This window comes from Chrysemys picta, chromosome 11 (assembly GCF_011386835.1).
Source record: "Chrysemys picta bellii isolate R12L10 chromosome 11, ASM1138683v2, whole genome shotgun sequence".
NCBI lineage: Eukaryota > Metazoa > Chordata > Testudines > Emydidae > Chrysemys > Chrysemys picta.
In genome coordinates, this window is record NC_088801.1 from 67,990,411 (window position 1) to 68,013,496 (window position 23,086).

Sequence of the window (23,086 nt, forward strand, 5' to 3'; positions counted from 1 at the left end):
TTTGTTTCACAATTGCAAGGAATTCAGGGTGGGAAAGTCACTGGGAGTTGGTGCCTAACTCCCCTAGGTGCTTCGGAAATGGCACCCAGTGATCATACTTCCTGGTACAGATCCTTGGCTCTTATTCCAGCTACTTTGCACTGCTCAGGTAGCAGGCAGCTGACAGAACGGTGCTCTGAGGCTGATGCAGGGAATGCCCAGGTGAGGGAAAGCTAAGTAAGCAGGTTGCAGGCTGGTGCTCTTCATGAAGTTGTGGTAGCCATCTAGCTGCGCTAACCCTTGCAGCCGATGTGCTCCCCATCCATGGAGCCTCAGAGCTGTGGATCCAACCCGCTGCATGCTGAATTGCAGGGCATCCCCATGAAGCTCAAAGGGACACAGGTAGTACCCAAATCCTTCTTCTGTAGCACAAGCGCATCGGTTCTGCTTGGTCAAGCAGCTCCATGCCCACTGACAAGGAGACATGTTTGGCCCAGGGAGTTGCTAATGCATGACAAACAGCCAAGCACTGAGCCTCGCAGTGAAGAGCTATTGTATAATATTGTTATTAGCTAACTCGAGCAGTGAAGACTGCTGAACACGACTGACATTACACACGGCACATTGGATATGCAATAAATTAGCATGGAAAGAGATTGGCTCCATACTGATGTGGCTAGACAATGACAAGGGTTTGGTAAATAGGTATTGCCTGTCAATGGGACGAGGGCGGATTCCTTTTTGTTTTTTAATTAAGAAATTGTCCTTGTAATAAACAAACAAAACCAAACCTTACATTTTAGCCAGGACGGATTCTGTAAGGCACAAGAGAAGCAGGTCTATTAAAGAGCAGTACTCCACTCTAGGGAAATATCAGTGCCTTCGAGGCACTTTTCCCTTTTCACGGACAGGAATTCAGTGTAGAGAGCACTTATTTCACAGTTAGATGACAGAAAGCTCATCTGCTGGTTAATGTGGCATGATGTAGCCCTTCGGGCACTGAGTACTCAGCCTCAGTAATTTGCACTGGAGGACCTTAACTCCCAATACAACCATCTTTCCCAAAAATGTGGGCCTGCATTCATTCCCTGATCTCTCCCACATGCATCTGGTTTCCACCCTCCCAGATGTCTTCTCCCATCTGCTTCTCTCTCCACTCCTGGTTCCTAACCACGGTGTGGGGGGTGGGGCAAATTACATGGAGAAGAAAGAGTCTCACTTGCCCCATGTTTGGACATAGGGAACCTCACCAGATTTCTAGAGTAATGTCCCCTACTTGACCTCCCCCAAAACCTTGAAAAACAATGGAAGTCCACGGGTATGATCCAAAACCCATTGAGATCAATGGAAAGACTCCCACTGACTTCAGTAGCCTTTGATTCAGGCCCTTGGAAACCAATCAGTTTTCTAAGAGTTAACACAGGGCTTCTCTACATGGTGCATTAGTAGTACTGTTTAAAATGGGATACATTAGCGTACACATGGAAACTTTCAGTGCATGCCAGCAGCAGGATCCACCCTGGCCAGTTAATGTGCAACACAATAGTGTGCACTAGAATTTACACTCCATTATTGAGGACTGCTTCATCATGTAGAGAAGGCCAAAGTGTTAGTGAGTTCTTACCTGATCAGTAGCCTTTTCTTGGGAAAGTAGAAACACAACCGAGTGAGTAATGATGGTATTAATGCTAAAGGACAAGTTGAGGCTGACATAAACTATGAAGGCCATTCCTGTTTCCTTGAAGATCCCAGCCAGCAAGTACATCCATGAAAACGTTGCGTATCTATAGATCATTCACAGCAGAGAGAATATGAAAATAATTTAAAGAGTGGTGAAAACCAGCAATAAAATAATTCAGCTCAGGAACTTTTGCCTCACTCGCTACACACAGGTGGGTATAGTCATTATAGTAATAATGATGCCTATTTCTCATATAGCGCCTTTCATCAGCAGATCTCTTCACCACCCTTTAACCTCACAACACTGCTCTGAGGCAGGGGAGAAATAATTATTATTCTCAGTTATCCCCATTTTACAGATGAGGCACAGTGACTCGCCCAAGGTCACAGAGGATGTCTGTGGTGGACCAGGGACTTGAATTGTGGCCTCCTATAGCCTTGGTCAGTGCCCTAACCACCAGACCATCCTTCCTTCCACATGGGGGCTGCACTTGGACTTCAGTGTCTCAGGAAGTTGAAAGAGAAAAAAAATCAAAGCTTTCTGGTGGAATTTGGGGGAAACATTGATGACACGTATTCATGGCAAATGAAAACTGTGCAACCACACTAGCTGAGGTCAAGATCTTGAAGACCTTGTAGTCCTGACCCAATTCAAATTAAAAATGAAAACTTTGAGGAAAGACTCATAGCCATCCAGGGTTCTTATCTCCCCAGGCCTGTCTGCTTAATCCTAACTCCGGCAGAGAAATGCTTCCTGAGAACCAGACTGGGAGTCAGGAATGGCTGAGTTACAGCGAGAGCTGGTTGAAAAAAGGTTTTTGTGAATTTTATCCTGATATTTTTTGGCTGAAATTTAAAAAAATTAAACAAGCTTGCTGAGAAAAAAACAGGGCAAAATTTATCTAAATTTTCCTGATTTTTTTTTGAAAATTTGGGAATGTCACTGATATTTTGACATTTGAATAGTTTCAGTCAGCTGTAGTTACAATCTAGGCTGTGTCTGAGACCTTGAGCATATTGGTTTTTGGTGTTAGTTGTGAACATTTAGAGCTGCTGTTCAGATAAAGTCTGTGTAAACAGGAAATAAGGACAATCATGCATCATTCACCCCAACCATGGTGTCTTGGGTCTCTGTAATCTTTACAGCTTAAACTGCCACCTTTGGTTTGCCCCTGTCTAAAATGGGGATAAAAGTTCTTGCCTCATCTCTCCCAAGCCTTTTGAAGGCTAACTAGTAAACATTTATTAAGTGCTATCTATATTATGGGGTCAGTTCAGCCTCTCCAATTCTGCCAAGAGAGAGGTGATGGGAGAGTCACACAGCTTTGGTCAGGACTCCAAATCCTAAGCAAAATTCCCTCCCTCCCTCCCTCCCCCGATGGAGTCATATTCAAGTAACTGAGCCACACACTTACCCGAACATCATCATCAAAAGAAATACAGCCACTAGGTTATTATCGTTGAAGAAAGCAGGTATTTGGAAAGCTGAAATAACTCCTATTGAGAGGGCAACCGGGACCATAAAAAGAACCTGTGAAATGATATTAAAGAGTGTATCGTAGTCAGAATAATTAATACTCTAATAGAGCTACATGCAGCTTGTATGGAGGAGGGAATGACACCAGGTCTCAATTTTGCCCTAGAGGTGCAGTAAACTGTCCATCAATGGGAGAGGAGAATACATTCTGTGAGGCTCTCTGGAGCATTCCAGCTTTGAACCCTAGGAAGCGTGGGCATGAAAGGGCCTAGATGTGAATGAGAAATGCCCCGTGCCTTTCCTATTATAGAATCACATTCTGCTGTTTACAATACTCTGTCAAGCCAGGGATCTACACAGTAGCTTCCCCAAGCGGTTCCTCTTTTCCCCGACTTTGGGATTTCAGAGAATTTGCTGGTAGGCGTTCACTGAGAAATATCCGGTTGCTGAGAGCTCTGGATTAGTTTCAGCCTGCTGAATAGTGATTGCAGTTAGAACACCAGGGCTATTTCAATAGGCTCATTTAAAAATCTCCAGCACCAACCTGAGAACCTGGAGCATGAAAGCAGAGGCAGGCCAGAGTCACAGTCACAGGTGTACGACCAGTGACTCAGCGCCAAGTCTTCAAACCTGGCCATGTTTCTGGTGTGTTCAAATCCCTCGTTTGCACTCACAACCAGGAGCTGCTTGTTCCACTGCTCAAATCCATGAGCAGGCTTAGGCAGGTAGTTCTGAACATTTGGCCCTAGGGGGCCTGTTGTTATTATTCCTATTCCAGTGGTGCCCTGCAACCCTAGTCATGGGCCAGGACCCCCTTGTGCTAGGGGCTGTACAAACACAGAACCAAAAGATGGCTCCTGCTCCCAGCGGTTCATGTGAAGTTAATCCAATGTTATGGCTTTGCCGCCACTGGGATTTAGCCAGCAGTGTAGCTGCATTGCAAACTGCTAATGTAGGTACACTGACATCAGCACGGCACAATTTGCACTGCTGATGCAGCTTGCAAGCCAAGGTAAGCTGCACCTGCACTATTCAAGCTGCACTGCCGTAAAGAGTGTCTACGCTAAGAGCCAGGTCATAGGTGCCTCATATGCCCCCCCCCACCATGATACCTGAGTGCCCCACAGTCATTAATGTACCCTTACCACACCCCTGTGAGGCAAGGCAGTGCTATTATTGCCATTTTGAAGAGGGGAAACTGAGGCACGGAGTGTATGGCTACACGGCAGCTGGGCAGGAACCTCCCAGGCCAGGTAGACAGGGCTCAAGATAGCATGCTAAAAATGGCTGTGAGCAGGCACATTGCAGCTCCAGCAGACACTCAGCCTGGCCACCCAAGCTTAAGCCCTCCCAGCCTTGAGGTTGGGTGGTTAGCCCAAGCAGCAACATCCACACTGCTATTTTTAGCATGCTAGCTCCACACTGTCTCCCCAGCTGCCATGTAGACATACCCAGAGAGGCTTCCTTGCGCCAGGTCACACAGTCTGTGGCAGAGGGGAGCATTGAAGCCAGGTTTCCCAAGTCTCTGGCTAGCACCCTAACTACCAGGGCAACCGTGCCAGTAGCTAAAATACAAACAAACAAACAAACAAACAAAAAAGACTCGCCCTGTAGACAAGGCCTAAAAACTCCGCTGCACAGTTTCTGCCACAAGCTATGTGAAACTGACTGAGGCACCAGTCTGAGTTAGTGTATGGGGGTGGGACGAGAAGCTGTATGAAAAGGATAACATTTACAGTGGATGCCAGAATTCTGACATCATGATGACCCAAAATACGAATCAGTTAAATTTCAAGCCAAACAAACTTGTGGGGGGAAATCCTTAATAATACAAAAGAGAAAGTAAATTCTGCTGTCAGATAAACCTCAGCTCGGATGAGCTGGGGAATCATCTACTGGGTGAAAATGTTCTGTTTCATTGCCACTCCACTGAGATTATCTTCAGCGCTGTCAGTCGTCATGATTTTGTCATGAGCCTTGCAATGCTTGGAATCAGCTTTTTTTTTATTTAAGTAAGTTCCTAGGTCCTTATGGTTGAGGAGAAAACCTTGAAAATGTGACCGCTGAGCACCATAATGGCTGAAAAACCATAAAACAAAGACAAAGGGGACTATGGAATCCTGAAAGGGACCTTTTCAAAAGACGTAAAAAAGTGTGGGATCCTTTTGAGGCAGATAAGTCTAGATATATACAGCACATCACTCCTGACCTGACTAACAGTAACAGAAGGTAACTTTCTTTGACATTAGGAGTTTGGAAACCTTTCTATATTATATTACTTAACCCACCAGTTGGCCTTTTCCAATCTCTCAAATCTCAGCCAAGAGATGTTTACAAATGTAGGATCTTGTATTCTGAAGGTTCCAAAATTATCTACCATCTGCAGTAGAGTTCTGAAGATAGGGTCATATCCTGCAGCCCTTACTCATGGGACTAGGAGCTGCAGGATCAGGTCCATAAGCCTTACCCAGATGTATAAATCCTGGATGACCACAACAACTCCACCTCTGCAATCTAACTTCAAAGGCAATTTGGCATCTACATGTTAAAAACTAACCCAAGTTTTGGTCTTTGCCATGTTGATCTCTTATAAATCTGCTGAGTTTTATACATACCCCAGTGTTATGGTTCACAATTAATAATCAGCAATGCTTTTGAGAACGATAACCTAGCTCCTGTGGTAGTGATGATATTAATAAGTCTAGATAACGAACTTTAAATACAGAAGTGGGGATTTTTCACTCTGGAGTCCTGTTCTCTGTGCATAAAAGTTAAGTCATTTACCAGGTCGTAGATGAAGTTAGTCACCCAATAGCTCGTCACACTGATGCCTGAAATATGCTGCAGTTGCTTAGCTTTGGTTTGATGTTCTTTTACCACATAAAGCACAAAGCTGGCTGTTGTGATGGAGTAGCCAATCAGGACAGACATTGAGACTAGGATATCAAGCAAGCTACTGAGCCTGAGGAGACAAGGGGAAGAAAGACAGAGTCAATGTTTGATCGCCCTGATTTAGAAGACAATATTCATAGCTTAAAAAAACCAAGGGCCTGATCCTGCCAATATTCCCTAGTGGTTGTAGAGACGGTTCAGGGTAGTAAGCACTATGACTGGCAGAAAGGCTTTGCAGGGTGGGGACTGTGACAGCAGATTGTTTGGAAAGACAGAAAGAAAAATATGTATTGTCATTGTTAGGGCTGTGCTCCAAAATTGATGCAGTATCTATAATGTCCCCACATTTATCAGGGATTCTGGGAAGAAACTCAAAGGGAAATCAATAGCTCTGTAGATACAGGGGAGACAGTTCGCTTTTGTGAAAAGAGCAATTTGATTGCTCAAAAAAAGTTATTGATCAATGTAGGTGTTTCATGATTTCCACGTAGCTGTTTTGCTTCTATTGCCACTAAATGAATCAGAGCAGCAAGTACCAGCCAAATTAAACCTCTTACATGACTTGTTCTTTACTCTGTCCTCCGGGGTAGGGATGACTCACAACGGAAATACCTACAAAAAGAAGAGAAGTAGTTTGTAACATGTATGACTAAGTTCCTCATTAGGCACGGAGGCTGGAAGTAATGCCGCTATTGGTTACGGGAGGGAATCAGGGGGGCTGGGTTCTGCTCTCACTCTCCCCCTGATTCAAGGTGTGACCTTGAATTTTCACAATTGCCATCAACTTTTTTTGAGTGGCTCTTGCAGGGCCTAATTTGCAGGAGTGTTCAGTGCCTAGAGCTGCAGTTAATGGGAGCTGTGGATGCGCAGCAGCCCTGAAAAATCAAGCCCTGCGGTCCAAATTCAGCAAGAAACCCAAGCACATGCCTTTAGCCATGGGAATAGTCCCTTTGATTTCAGTAGGGCTACTCACCTACTTAAAGTTAGGTACATACTTAAATACCTTGCTGAATCAGGGCCCATGTGTTTTAAGTTGGGTGGCCCAATGCTGAAGCATTCAGAGGCCACATTTTAAAATCCTGGCCCTAATGTCTGTGTGCCTCGGTTTCCCCATCTGTAGCAGGTGGATAGCGCTCACCCATCTTTGTCCCTGCAAAGAACACCATCCTATGTTGGTACAAAGAGTTATTTAATAGTCCTTTTCCAGTGGCCCCATTCCGACTTGAAGTCCTCAGCTGAGAACTGCAAAAGCATAACTCTGGGCCTGACCCAGTGATTTCCAAGAGCACTCAGTCAAACCAAGGGTCCTTGCTACCATTAATTAAGCCTCAGTACACTCTAGTGTGGTACTGAGTCCTGTGGCACCTTATAGACTAACAGACGTATTGGAGCATAAGCTTTCGTGGGTGAATGCCCACTTCGTCAGACGGGGTATTCACCTACGAAAGCTTATGTTCCAATATGTCTGTTAGTCTATAAGGTGCCACAGGACTCTTTGTCGCTTTTTACACATCCAGACTAACACGGCTACCGCTCTGATACTAGTGTGGTACTGTACACTGTAAGTCAGCATTATCCCCATTTCAAACTAGGGGAAGACAAGGGCAGAGAGGTCGAGTGACACGCCAAGGCCACCACAGGAGTTGGTATCAGAGTCAGGATTTTAACTCACCTGTTACAAGTCAGGTGATCACTAGAACAGCCCTCTCCCTATTAGTACCACTATCACTAAGTATGTACTATAGTGATAGGCAGCTCTTGTAATTCTATGACATACTTTTGCTCATTTTTGATGAGCTGCCCCATATTTGATAAGTATTATCTTGGATAACTCAGTGTGGAATCATCTTTCACATTCTCCACTGGGTCTCCAGCCTTTCAGCAGACACCGGAATAAGCTTCAGATAACACTGTTTGTGGTTAGGAAGGCAATCAGTATATTTTCTGATGAGAAAATGTAAACGTAACAGTTCTGGCTTGTGAAGCTAGAAAGAAGCACCTGGAGCAAAAGAAACAGCCAGCCTACAGATATTAGTCTGACTATTGGTTTCAGTCCTGTGTGAAACTCAGGTATTTCCCAATCAGATTCACAAAATGAGGTCCGTGACAATTAAATGTCAGAGGGTGGCAGGCAGGAATTCTCTTACCAGATCTGCCAAAATGTTTGGTTTAAACACTTCCCTTCCAAAGCCAGCATCTAGCCCTGGATATGGGCTATATCACATATGAAGGGCTTTTGCTCGGTTTAGAAGCAATGAGAATCTATTTATCCACTCCACTGAGATAAAAAATATTCCAGGAGTGCAAGGACAATCATAAATGGATTAGAACCTATAACCTTACCAAAGAGTCTATGGCCATTATTCTCACTTATACTAAGACTCCTTTTACACTAGCAGAGTGCTGTAAAGGTGTTTTGGCATAAATCAGAATAGGCCCTGTATTATTGCAGATCAATATCTGCGTGTTAATAGCCTGTTTTGAGAGAAGAATGTCGAGTTCCTCTGGGAGAAAAACGTTTGTCACATGTTACATTAGCCACTTGGGGGAGCCCTGTAAATAGATTAGAAACACTGATGCTGGGAATGAAAAGTTAATTGACATGTTTTTATAAGAGCTGTGGAGTTCATGCAAAGGTTATTTCTTGGCCAAATCATGCTCAGATTCATGCCAGAGGTAGTCACATTTTAAAAAAAAATTGTATGAAGAAGAAAAATGACCAAGAATTCTCCTCTCTGTTTCTCCATAACACGTACAATTACTTGTTTTCATGATTACTGATTTCGAGCAAACATATTTGTACAAAACCCACAAAAGAATCAGCAACATTTGTGATTGTCACAGCAATGTCTTCAGAGGCCTGATCCAGTCATAATAAGACTCCAGGCCTGATTCTCCACTGCTTTGCACCCCGAGTTGTCATTTACACCTGCGTACAGTAAGAGCAAAACTGGTGCAAAACGTTTCCCTCCCATTTGGCAGCATTTAACACTCACTTCGTACTGGTGTCAATGGCCATGCAGACAGGCCATTATTTCCATGGAAATAATGAGCATCTTAGGCCGTGCAGTGGTGGAAGCTGCTTTCGGTTGCCAAGGCAAAGAGGACTCCGCATAGCTGCAGGATGCCGCTTTACACATTCTACAGCCTCCATGCCCTAGGGTGGGAGCTGTGCCCTTGATGAGCCATCTGTGGCATCAGCCCCTAGCGAATACTATTTTATGGGGATGGATTTTTATGAGTCTCATTATGGCTTATTTTCTCTAGACTTCTGCAGCATAATACAATACAAAGAGGGACTCTACTGAAGCCCAGTGGATCAGTTCTAAGCTTCAGTGAAGTTCTATGGAAGAGGGGACCAGCTTCCATGATTTTTTGGACCTGGAAGAGGCTAGGCTAAAATTTTCAAATTTTAAATGCCTAAAATTATGCAACTAAATCCATATTTAGGCACCTAAGTGGCCTGATTCTCAGAGTGTGCTGGAAAAAACCCCACAGTTGCTGTTAAATTCAAAGGGAGGTGAGAGTAGAACCATAGAATCATAGAATATCAGGGTTGGAAGGGACCTCAGGAGGTCATCTAGTCCAACCCCCTGCTCAAAGCAGGACCAATCCCCAACTAAATCATCCCAGCCAGGGCTTCGTCAAGCCTGACCTTAAAACCCTCAATATCTCTGAAAATCAGGCGCCTTCCAATTCGGTGCCTAAATTTATAATGCTGTATAAAGATGCTGGCCTCCGTTTTATGTGCTATATTCAGTCTGTATCATTGAAACACATGAAACGGTGCGATTTGGTCTGTGGTTCATTTTAAGAAAAACAAAAGAGGTGTCATTCGAGAGCAATATTTTTCTTGCGGGATACAATGAAAATCTCCAGTTGCTAATAACGATGTACAAACAACTAGAAAATGTTTTCCTTCTGTAAAAAATAAAGGTGATCCAGTCTGACTAATCTGTTAATGCTGCAGAATAAAGCCATTTTTCCTTCACTGCAGCTTAGGCTAGAAGTCAAAATTTCCATTTCAATACTTCTTTTTTCGGGGGGATGGAGAGAAGGAAGCCCAGTATACATAAGTCGAAAGCTATTATGATTTGCTTGGTGACAGGGCAAAAAGCTCCTTTTGTGTGTTTCTTTTTTTAAATATATGAAGTTTAAGTCAAACCTCAAAAGCAGGATTGGCACCTCTTTCAAATTGCTGAAATGAGTGTGCTTTTATCTGGCCATTTCAATGGTTCTTAAACTGTCATTTATTTGTCACAGCAACAAATGGCTTTCGGTCGCCAGTAAACTACTGCAGAGAAGGGTCTCTTCAGTTGTACTTCAGACCAGTTTACACAAGTCTTGTTAAGCTTCACTCATCAATTCATTTATTTTCCCTATACTGAGTACAGATTCCTTAGAGGGACCTGGGAATTATCAATCTGGTCATTTGTTATCATTCATTTGTTTCCAAGGACACCCAGAACTGGCTAGATGCAGTGAAAATGTTAGAGCTGTTCAAATAAATTCCAACAGAACATATTTCCATCAGAAAATGCCATTTTGTCAAACTCGAAACTTTCCATGGGAATGTGTCAATCTCATTGAAATTTTGTTTCAAGGGGGAAAAGGCTGAAACAAAGCTCGAACTTTCCAGAAGGGAAGGTTTCGATTTTTTCATTTCAAAGTGACTTTTTGTTTTACAGTTTATTTTACATTATACATTTTAACATAATTTAAAATAAAAAAGTCAAAATCAGAACAAAGTAATTCAATTGGCCTGATACTCATTTTTTTTTTCAAAATTTTTGTTGGAAAAGTTCATCTCACAGGAAATTTTTTTGGGTTTCATTATAATCCAGAATGAAAACAAATTTCACAGTGTTAGAATTTCCCCTGAAACGGACATTTTGAGTTTTGACCTGCTCTAACAAACATAAAAGGCCATCTCCAGAAAGCTCGGGGACAGATTAGAATAAAATGGCTCCCCAAGCAGAAGACCAGTTTGGGAAATATGTCTCAACTGTCCTTCATTTTGAAGGATGTCACTCATTTTAGTCCCAGAGTTACCTGTTTTCCACATAAATTCGGCATGCCCTTACTTTTAGTGCTGAAAATTATATAAACTAGAAATAAAGAATGGTGACGCTGGGGTGGCAGATATTTGTTCATGTTAAAGGGACAGATCCTGCAGCACTTTGGGTTTCCTGCTCAAACAAGTTGTGTGTCCCTCATTTGGGGGTCTCACCCCATGTCCCACGCTGGGGCCTTGGCATGTTGAAAGGTACATTTGTGGGGGACCCTCTGACTGTGTCTGCCCATTCCCACTCATGGCATGGGCCACTCTGTATTTTGGATAAGCTTGATGAGTAAGCACTGCTGGTGGAATACTCAGCTCAGCTTGAGTAGCTCACTGATGATTGGGGAGGAGAATCTTCCCCAGCATATCACCGCACTCTCTCTCCATGGCCAGGATGAACCCCTTGACAACTAAGGGCAGGTCTACACTACCCGCCGGATCGGTGGGTAACGATCAATCTATCAGGGGTCGATTTATCACGTCTAGACTAGACGCGATAAATCGATCCCCGAGCACTCTCTCGTCGACTCCGGTACTCCACCGCCACGAGAGGCGCAAGTGGAGTCGACGGGGGAGTGGCAGCAGTCGACTCAGCGCCGTGAAGATGGCGCAGTAAGTCGACCTAAATACATTGACTTCAGCTACGCTATTCTCGTAGCTGAAGTTGCGTATCTTATGTTGATCCCTCCCCCCCCCCCAGTGTAGACCAGGGCTAAGGGCTAAGTTGGTCTGGGACCGTCCTGCTGGGGAGATGGCCCGTGGCTCTGTGCCATACTGCTGCAGCAGAGAGGAGCTGGAGCCCATCTGTATTTAAAAAAGGGGGCTGCCAGCTAGGCCCTTCCCACTTGGGGATTTGCTCCCACACTGAGTGTGAAATAGCTGGGCCCCGCTGACCCGAGAGGGCGGGTGTTTCAGGTATGGCGGAGGTGGCTGTGGGCCGGGGAGTTGGTTTTGCTTGGCGAGAAGATGAGTGCTGAGGGAGTTGGCCATGTGAAAGCTGGCTGGTGATTATTATGTGGTGATGGGGAAAGAAAACTGAGCAGATGTTTTGCCTTTCTACTTAGGATTATATTAGAGTGTAAGCCCCTTGGGGACGAGGCCATCTTTTTGTGCTGCATTTGTACAGCACCTAGCACAATGGGGCCCTAGTCTCTGGCTCCTATGAGCTGTGCTAATACACATAATACATCATTATAATAGTAGTCATGTTTTTAATTATTGTCAAGGAGGCCTAGAGCTTCAAACAGGCCTTCCTTCTCTGTTGGATTTACCTTTTAATGCATCCATAAATAAAGAGCTTTATGTTGACAAGCAAAATGACCTTCCAGACAGTTTCCCCTGAGTGTGATCCTTCAGCAGGAACACAAGCCATCTGACATGAGAGAGGTCAGGAGAGACTAGAATGTGGCAGAACGGACGGTGTTTGCTGAAGCAAGTCACTTGATAGGTGAGTTCTGAACTCTTGTCAGGCCCTATAATCGAATATAAGACTTTCTACTCTCTCAATCTATAGATACAGGCTGTATTGACACTAGGCATGTTTTACTGGTATAGCAATATGGTTATGCTATGCTGTGGATATAGCTCCTACTGTGGATATAGCTATCTCGACAAATCGGCACTTTGACCAAAGTAGTAAAGCCCCGCCCCATGAGTGGAACAAGCTATACACTGGTAAAAACACCTCTTTGTTGACTATGAGAGTTATACAGAGTATGCCAGGAGAAGTCTGTAGTGTAGACCTGGCCACAGGCAAACACCAGTATGCCTGTATTATACACGTAATATGGATGGAACAAACAGTGGAGTAGAGTATGAAGGTTTATCAGCATGAATTTGGGATGCTGCATGACATCAGTGAGGCAAAGCTAAGCAGATCATTCCAAATGAATGCTGATAAATCTTTACACTCCACTTCACCGCCCTGCATTCGGTATATACCACACGATGCAGACAAACTACTTCAGATTTGTGAGGTGTGTGAGAATATTTTTGTATCCCTCCCTCCAGTGTATACACCCGTAAAATAAAATGCTTTAATTACCACAAGGCCAACAACGGACAGCTCAGTGGGAGAAAAACATTAAATCTAACACACCACTGGAAGCAATCTAAAGTAGCCTTTCTTTGCATAGAAATGTCACATCTTTACAGTCAGCCATCTCGATGCTGAGGTGGAAGTCAATACTAGGCAGAAGGCCTTGCTGCTTATGGGAGAAGAAAAGCCTATTTTTAAGGTTTTACCCTGTTCCTAGAAATAGACATGTGAAATATTGACACACTTTAAAGGAAATTGAATTGAATCAACATTAGCAGACATGGCCCCACTGAAGTCAATGGACGTTTCACCACTGACTTTAGTGGGGCCAAAATTTCATCCAGGGTATAAATTTCCTTCTAGTTTAAATTGACACAGCTCCATTTTACACCAGGAGTGAATCTGGCCCACCCATTATAGTCTTCTCTCTACAGATAGAGAAGTGGGCCCCCTTCACATGGGGCAGCATGAGCAGCGTCCAGGATTGGTTAGCACCTACCGTATTTGGAAGACTCGTTTTTCGGCATGTTCGCTCTAAGAATGAAGTTGTTGAGGCTGTTGAGGTAGGCTGGAAGGCTGTGATACCCCTCTGGATTATACCACACCTGTACTCGATTGGGAAACAAAAACAGGCAGAAAGTCATTACCAAGAACAGCGATTTCTTCCATTTGGACAAATGAATGCATCCGTAACTCATACTAAAAACAGTAGCAGTAAAAACATTTGCTAAAGCTGGGCCATCTACAAATTACGGGCCAGCGACTCAATCATGCAAGATTCTGAGTGCATTAGCCAGGATCCTACAATGCACCTAAGCATATGACTAGTTCCATTGACTTCTATAAGATCTAGTCCAGTTGCCTTCAGATAGATCCGAAAGACATGCCAGTTGCTAATGTTTTATGTTAATGGTGCCTGGGGCATTAAGAATACTGACACTTTGCTTTTCCACAGTCGGTGCTTTTGCTTTTCAGTAATGTCAGTGGCTGGTATTTGCAAAGAGGCCTATTTAAGTGAAGTGCCCACTGGGCACCTAATTGTTCCAGGGTAGAAAACATTGTGAAAACAGCACCTTGTTATTTAACAACTGTGCCCGCTGTGATAAATTCTGCTCTCAATTACACTGGTATAAATTCAGAGGAACTGAAGGGAGAACGGAATATGGAATATACACTTTGTGTACTACACTTTCTATCTGCTTATGTTAGCGACACATGTATGTTTTTTTTACTCCCATTAGCCCTGCAGAGCCAATACTGCTATGGGAAAAGGGAGCTGGCTTGTGCCCTATCACCAGAACTGTTAACAAGGACCCAGATCCTACAGTGAGCTCTGCACAGACCCACAACAACTTCAGGTGTCCATCTATGGAGGGCTCGGTGCAGGATGGCGGTCAACATTCCAACTGCAGAGTCTTTACCTAGAGATGGTGCCCCTTTCTACTCCTAAAACCCTACAAAAAAACAACCAAACATAACAAACCCACCACCTTTACCCCAAGCAGAGTTTTTATGAGACATGCCAGAGACTCCATGAAGTCCACTAAGGACTTTGCTGTTGATTTTACATGGAAGGCGCCCAGATATCCCGGTGATAAACAGCAGTACAAACCTCTAAGATCATTGTACATCTCAACTGCACTTGATCTACAGCTGAATTGGGGCTTCTGGGGATGATGAATGACCCAGCCTGGGTTGTCTCATCTTACACTTAGATTGTAAACTCTTTGGGAGTCTTTGCCCAGGCCAATGAGATTCCAATACCGGACTGGGGTCTCGAAGTGTTACCGCAAGACGAATAACAACAAACAGCACTAACTCTCAGATTGCTGGCTGACGCTGATGGGCTGGTGGTTAGATAAAAGCATCTTTTTACCTGCAAGCTGAGCGGTTTGCTCTGAAAGTTACTGAGACAATGAACTCTATGAAACCGCACAATTCCATTTTTTATGAAGCCACATCTCAAAGCAGAACTGCGCTTGAAGGAACACTGTCGTGGCTACGAGGATGTATATGAATTTACCGGATCTTGACAGTTCTCATACTGTGCTTCTTTTATTTCAGAGTCCAACCATGGATTTTTTTATGCCGATTTATACTCGTTACAACGTTTTTACAGAGATGAGGAAGCACAATGGGTAAATCTGAGTGCACTAAAGAAACAAGCCGGCTGCAGTGAGGGTCCATCAAAGGGCAGATGGTGTTGTTAGCATGGCTTTGCCCCTCACGGGTAGGTAGGAAAGAATACAACTAGTAACACCCATAATGACTAAGAGAGGGAAGATGGAGAAAAGAGAAGACAGGGACAAGCAAAATAAGGGAAGGAAACTGAGACAATTTTTAGTTCATTGGCCTATGCAAGCTGCCGATGTCGGGATGGATTTACCACCTGCATGCAATCCAGAAAAGATTACCGTATTTCTTGAAATAGCCCAATATTCAGTTGGTCTTCTCTGTCTTGCTACATTAAAAAACAAGCAGCCCCATGACTAAGTACAAATGACTCTACACTACTGCTCAGATTGTGCCCCCTTTACTGACACTGGTGAGCAGTTCCTCACCCAGCGAGGAGTCTATGGGTCTACTCATGTGAGCTCACTGATGCGCTTAAGAGAGACGCATCTGGCACTCTGCTAGGTAGTATTCTAGGAGGCAGGTCATTCGTTATCTGCAGCAACAGTTGATTTAAAAGGACTAACACAGTTGCATTTGTAATGCCAGCGCACTAGCACACTATGGGGCAAACTGCCCAGAGCAGTTCAAGTGAAGGCCAAACAAGGCTTTTTAATATGAGGCATGGAAAGTCTGCACAGGAGTTTGATCGATGACCAGGGTAGAGCTGAGGGGAGAAGAGGGTTTCCTGGGCAAAGCCCAGGGACTGCTTTTGTTACTGGGAGGAGAAACCCCAGCTCGCCCTCATACCATGGTGTGTGAGCAGTCTAGAACTGAATCACGGTGCCTGACTGGCACTGCTAGATGGCAGGATATAATGGCTTGAGCAGCACTGAAAGACCCCGCTCGAGGGCACTCTTGCTGTCATTCTGGATCCCCTGGGTGCACCTACTGTGCCGCAGAGGTGCCCTGGCGGAGACGATGCAGAGTGAGGGAATGGGGGAGAGGCGGGAGGAGAGGACAGGAGTCCTGGGGAGGCTAGGCTAGGTGAGTCGTTACTGGAGCAAAGCCGCAGTGGCTGGGGAGAGTCAGGGCCTGTGGAAGTGAAGAACTGGGCTCTGGGTGGTGCAGGTCATGGATGCAGCAAGAGTAACAGAGTTAGGGGGAGCTGAGGGGCACAGTGTCTCTCCCTTCACCAGTGGAGGTGAATCCAGCTCCTTCAATTTCTTTTTCCCTCCTTCATTCTCTTTCATTGAATTTCCTTTGTGTTAATGGTAATCTAGAGGAGTTCTGTGCTTACTCAGTAATGCCCCTAAAACACACAAGGACATTAATCTTGCTTCACCTTCATTTAGCAATGGACGTTTCAGGCGCCTACCCACTCGGCACTCCTGCATTGCAGCAGGAGGCATTCATTACCTTAGTTAGTGTTCTGTCTGCAGGCACTGGGTGTATATCAAACTTGAGGTCAGTAGTCAAAGGCAACCCAAAGCTCCAGCCGCCATATCTGCATGGTAAACAATACAGCAAAATGCATTATTGTCATTGGAAAGATCCCGGGCTAGATCCTTGGCAGGTGTGAACGGCATTAGTTCCGCTGAAGTCACTGGAGGTGCGTCAATTTCTCGTGGGGCCTACAGGCACTGTACAATGAATGATCATCACAGGCCTCACCCTGGATTCACACAGGCAGGGCCGCCCGGGGAGGGGGGGGGGCAAGTGGGGCAATTTGCCCCAGGCCCCACAGGGACCCCGCGAGCCCTGGCCGAGAATCCTTTCCCTGGCTACTCACCCGGCGGCGGTCCGGGTCTTCGGCGGCGCGTCCTTCACTGCTCCCGAAGACATGGAGCGAGTGAAGGACCCGCCACTTCCGCAGACTCGGAGCGCCGCCCGGTGAATACAAGCTCCACAGCGGGTGGTGCCTTTTTTTATGTCTGCTCCCCCACTTTGCCCCAGGCCCCCCTGAATCCTCTGGGCGGCCCTGCACACAGGTGCAGGTGAGAACAGGATTTGGGCCAGTGTTTGTAGTGTGGCCCAGTTAACACTGCTGCAGGAGCCTTTACTTTTGAAAAGAAAGTAAAAAGACAACAATTCAGCTAAGTCCTGATCTGTGTCGACAGACACGATTCTGAAATGCATTTTGGTTGCTGCAGAGTCATGCTATTTTTCTACCCTCTTTAGTGGTACAATTCCACATTTGTGGAAGATTTGCATGGAAGGTGAACAGTTCCCTTTCAATCAGTATGGAGAGTAGGTTTTCCCTTAATTAATTTAACATTTAATTTTGCACTTTAGCACTTTACACACACAAACCCGGTGCTAAACAGCGCCGGATAGCATAAGGCACTGATTTAGCAAAGCGGCTTAAACATGTACTTAATCTTAACTTCAATGGACTGAAGCACACATTTGAAATGAAGCACCCACTTAGATTCTGTGTTGAATGATCATTTAGGTGCACAATCTCTGTAGAAGTCTTGCTTAACTGGGTATTCTGCCAGATTTCTTTCCTTAAGTTTCTATATTGGACAAAGGCTTTTCTTCAAAATCCATCAGAGTAAAGGGGGAAGGGTGCCCATTACAGCTGCACCTTTCAGTAGTTATGTATATGTTTTAAGACACATGCACGCCTGCCTTAGCAGAGTACTCAGTGCAGCCAGCATGGAGTCCCACCACACTTTAAAGTAACCACCTTGTGCCTATCTCAATAAGCAACATGAAAATGAATATAAAATGGCTGCCTTCCTAAAGGGGAATCAGACACATAAGAAGCCACTGGCCAGTGATACAGAGGACAAAGAGAAAGAGAAGAAATAATTGTATGCTCGACCTTTTCTGGAGGAAATCCTTGGCAGTTGCTAGAAGGTATGTTTCCACATCATGCCCAGTAAGATTATAAATCATCCGAGAGGAAAAAGTTCTTTTGTGAGGTGGGGAGAAGTCAATCTTTGGACACGTCTGAAAACAAATTTTAAAAATTGTTCCTTTAATTAAAAACATCACAAGGCAAAATTTACATTTCCCCCCCAAGGGTCAATTCTTCACAAAGACAGGAGTCCGGTGCTCTGTAGCATTGGGACATACATTCTGATTAGTGCCCCAATTCAGCAAAACTCTTACACATGTGCCTTAGTTTAAGCACAGGCTTAAATCCACCCCTATTCAGCTAAGCACATGCTGAAGTGCCATTGAAATCAATGAGATTAGGACACGTGCTTAAACCTAACTATACTCTTACGTGTTTTGCTGAATTGAGGCCTAGCATAGTTATCAGGACCTCAGAATTATTGTGGTTCAGCAAAGCACCCGCACAGTTTGGGTGTTTATCGTGGGGCCCCAATCTCCAAGCATCTCCCCCTGCAATGAGTTCTCCATCCCTTCCTGTCACCCATATTCTGTAGGTACCCATGCCATGCAAATAAACAAATACTAGGTAATAATGATAATGTATAAGACAAGGCACAGTAAAAGCTGCTGGATCCAGACTTCTGCACAAAGTTTATATTCTTGATGGCGAATGCCAATAATAGAGTACTTTCATCTAACGAGAATATTCTAATGAATGCAATTATCCTCCTGAATACAAAATACAGCCCCAAAAGTGTGTGATTGACCCTTGGAGCATGGTATTCAATCCCCCTGCTCTGGCCAAAATTTTCTAAGTGAATTCAGTGCTTGTCAAGGGTGCTAAATTGACATCCCTGGAGAATGCAGTCTTCTGTTCACCTACAGATCAGATTCAGCACATGGGGAAGCAGCGATTCCTTCCCCATCATCACCACTCCTCAACAATGTGCCTCTACTCTGATCTAGAGCGATACTTCTAGACATCAGGGGTCAGATCCTGAGCTGGTGTAAACTGTCATAGCTACTCCAGTTGGCACCAACTGAGGATCTGGCCCAACAGGTTAGTTCACCCTCTGTGCCTAACCAGCCCGTGACCTCTCTGCTTAGACTAGCTACAAGGGTGCCATTTAATGCCAGCTATGATGATAATATCATGGGTCGGCAGCATGGTCCAGTGTCTGGGGCACTGTACTGAGACTCAGAAGGCCTGGGTTCCTTCACATCCCCGTGCCTCTGTTTTGTGGAGTTTAAAGGCAGAAGGGATCATATCACCGCGTCAGACCTATTTCTCCTCCACCCTTTGTCCATTTAGGTCCCGTTCCTGCAAACACATTGAAATCATTGGGGCTACTCGCAGTAGGAGAGCTAAACACACGCATAAGTGATTGCAGGAGCGGGGCCTTGAGCGGTAAGCAAACTGGGACAGCCTCTCACTATGTTTGTGCATCACGCCCAGCACAAGGAGACTCTGATCCCAGTTAGGGCCTCTAGGAGCTCCTTACTTTAACACAAGCTAGGATGAATCTGAAGCAGTGACCTGGTGGTAATGAGTGCACAATGCCAGGTCTGTGAGCCATGTGGTCCCAGGATACTAGGTACCTCTTGAGTGTTTTAAATTTACTCTCCCCCATTAAGGTTTAACTCAACTTTACCTGGCTGCTGTCTGTGCAGTTGCACGCAGAATATCTAGTACTCTGGTTTCCATGGAATACCCACTGGCCAAGCATGCTGTCGTTCAAACACACCCTGAAAATGAGCACACGTTACCCTGAGGTTTTCTGTATACAGGCAAGCAGGCGACATGTAATTGCATGATGGCAGAGTCCTAGTGAATGGAATGAAGATGACAGAGCATACGTAGCACATAGCAGAGATTGTTGTTTTTCCTTGGGCCAGGGTGCTTCTCGGGAAGTGCTGAACATCCCTCAGCTCCTACTGACTTCACTGGGGGCTCCGGTTGCTTAGCTCTGCTGATGAGGCGCTTGGCCTTGTTCCTTAATGGTTCTGGCTAGATCTGTTTCTAGCAATTATGGTGTGAGACTTCTCAGAAAGAGCCTGGTGAGGCTGCTTCAAATCCCCTAGCAAGCAGCCTAAGAAGTTAACATGAAGAGGCCAAAATTATCTTACAAAAGAAACAACCCCGCTCTCAGGGATGTTGCATTAATTGGATAGTCCTCTGATGGCTGACAAATTGTGTCTAGGCAGCACAAATATTTCTCTGCACGGCACACAATGTACTAAGTCACTCAGGAATTATCAGCAGCTACTGCACTGACCCCCTGAAGACTGAGCAGTAAAATCCCAGGTAACCCCATCCTCTCCCACTCAGCCAAAAGATACGAGAGCTTTCAAGCTTGGATGTTTACCTGGCCTCCGAGGCTAGACTGTGATAGGCTTCCTCATGTTGATTAGTACCCAAGGTATTAGTACTGGTCTATATTTACTACAGGGTAACCCTTACCACCTATGATGAGAACTTATTCATGTGAATAAATTCAGTGAAGTAAGTGCTCACCACAGTGAGTGTCGGCTGCACAATCTAGTCCTTCGAGTTTAGCACAGTTTGATTTTCTTCATAAATTTAAGGAGTTTTAAAATCAGATTGCTTCAAAACGTGAGTCTATCTTTGGGAACTCTGGCAAAAGATGAAGCTTTTTTTGATGTGTCTCCAGGGTATAAGCATTTTGAAGATGATCAAAGGATGTTATTAATACCTGACAGTTATTAATTTTATGTCATTTCCTTTTTACAGATTAGGAATTTAAAAAGAAGGAGACGAAGAACTACTTACGAATTGCTTTCATTCAAGCATGTGTTATCTGTTCCAGGGAAAGAAAGCATCGAAGCAACTAAAGCATCTGTGGTCTCATTAAAGTTCCTAAGATTTAACAAAGAAAGAGAGACATGTTAAAGGTACTTTCATTATGGACCCAGTAGTAAAAACCCATCCACTGAAAGAAATAAGGATTGGAAATGAATTATTTTAGGCCCTGGTGCTGCAAGTAACTTTAAGGATAAGAGTCGTTCCACTGGTTTCCACAGGACTGCTCATATGCTTAAAGTTACATATATGCAGGGCCGGCTCCAGGCACCAGCCCACCATGTGCTTGGGACGGCGCCTGGAGGGGGGCGGTGCAGCGGGGCCCCGGCTGGGCTCGCCGCCCTCCCCCCGGCACTCCGGCCGTTCAGTGAGAGCGGGGCCCCGGCCAGGCTCGCCGCCCTCCCCCCGGCACTCCGGCCGGTCGGGGAGAGCGGAGAGCCGCGGCCGGGCTCGCCGCCCTCCCCCCGGCGCTCTGGCCATTTGGTGAGAGTGGGGCCCTGGCCAGGCTCGCCACCCTCCCCCCGGCACTCCGGCCATTCAGTGAGAGCGGGGCCCCGGCCGGGCTCGCCGCCCTCCCCCCGGCACTCCGGCTGGTCGGGGAGAGCGGAGAGCCGCGGCCGGGCTCGCCGCCCTCCCCCCGGCGCTCTGGCCATTTGGTGAGAGTGGGGCCCCGGCCAGGCTCGCCACCCTCCCCCTGGCACTCCGGCCGGTCAGGGAGAACTGAGAGCCGCGGCTTGGCTTGCTGCCCTCCCCCCGGCGCTCCGGCCGTTCGGTGAGAGCGGGGCCCCGGCCGAGCTCGCTGCCCTCCCCCCAGCGCTCTGGCCACCGGGGAAAGCGGAGAGCCTCGGCCGGGCTCTCCGCCCTGCTCCCGGCGCTCTGGCCGGTCGGGGATTGCGGGCCCACGGCCGGGCTTGGCGCCTTCCCCTGCCGCACTGGGGGCGGCGGGTGGCTTTTTTGCCTAGGGCGGCAAAAAAGCCAGAGCCGGCCCTGCATATATGCTTCAGTGTTGTGCTGAATTCAGGCCTGAGGGGGGTCGCTTTGACATATACAATTATGTCTGTTCTGAATTTCGTTTCAAACGAGAACCATCTACTGTGATTTCAGGTAATGTAGTTACAACAGGTACATGTCTCCATTCTCACCTCCATCATTTCCCCCATCTTCTGTGAAGCCAAAATACTCTAGTCCACTCAAAGAAGAGCCTCCCTCCAAACCCATCTATCTGGCAGTGTTTGCCTGAAACAACCCACCCTGTTAGCAGGAATAGGTCATGCTGGGAATGGAGGATGTGAGTTCTGCTGACTCACTGAGGCAGGTGGCTTTGGCTCCCCACCCCACCCAAATAGCAGTTGGCTAGAAAGAGAGGACATGAGCGGTGCTAAGGTAGGAACTCTAAGAGCAACAAAGCAGTGGGGAGAAGGCTTGAGCTGAATTTGGTATTTCTAACTTAAGGACCAGGTCTACTGGAGACAGCCAGGAAACGTCATTATTGAATTAGAAAGCTGCACGTTACATTCATTTGAGTAATTGAGATTTTGGAGAAGTCGGGGGCTGGTTTTAAGCATAATGAAGTCTTTATGCTTAGGAAGACCCCAAGGCTTCAATAGGGAAGGGCTTACATACTGAAATCAAACCTCAGGTGTGGGGTGGGAGAAGAGACATGACTAACCTTTGGATAACTGAGAGGTTTGGTTAAGTGAGGCCTAGATAATGGAGCCTCTGCTTTTTTACGAAGATGGGAAGAGAGCGGCAGATGGGCCCACAACATGAGTCCCAGACCTGTAATCTTGTAGCCTGGAGCTGAAGGCCCCAGGGTTGGGAATAGGTACACCCCCTCTTCTCATTACAACAAGGAAGTGAAATATATCCCTTTGGGCAAGATGGCTGCTGTCAGAAGTGGATTTCAATGACAAATACAATAGACACCTTAGAGCACATACTTCAGAGTTAATTTCTAGGGAGAGATATTAAGTTATTCAAGCTATTTTTTTAAGTTTTCAGATTGCTGGGTTTAGCAAAACTGTTCTCCCAGACAGACCTGCTAGGAATATGACTTTATTATTACATGGTTTTCTGTGTAACGTTTGTCCACTGGATTTGCTTGGTCACTCTCCTGACAGCACAATCTGCCATTTTATAAACAATCGGTAAAACGATTTAATAATAATAAAAAAAGAG

General features: G+C 45.6%; 1 protein-coding gene across 1 annotated transcript in view; it reads right to left on the reverse strand.

Moving 5' to 3' along the window:
* The window catches only part of ABCA12 (ATP binding cassette subfamily A member 12), a 139,099-nt gene that overhangs the window by 16,797 nt on the left and 99,216 nt on the right, over positions 1–23,086 (reverse strand). Inside the window, exons 36-44 of the mRNA XM_024099735.3 lie at positions 20,879–20,965; positions 19,740–19,833; positions 18,071–18,198; positions 16,660–16,747; positions 13,628–13,733; positions 6,586–6,640; positions 5,921–6,098; positions 3,075–3,190; positions 1,604–1,763 (exon numbers count right to left, since the gene is read on the reverse strand). Of these exons, the coding sequence (XP_023955503.3) occupies positions 1,604–1,763; positions 3,075–3,190; positions 5,921–6,098; positions 6,586–6,640; positions 13,628–13,733; positions 16,660–16,747; positions 18,071–18,198; positions 19,740–19,833; positions 20,879–20,965 (1,012 nt within the window). The remainder of the gene's footprint in view (positions 1–1,603; positions 1,764–3,074; positions 3,191–5,920; positions 6,099–6,585; positions 6,641–13,627; positions 13,734–16,659; positions 16,748–18,070; positions 18,199–19,739; positions 19,834–20,878; positions 20,966–23,086) is intronic.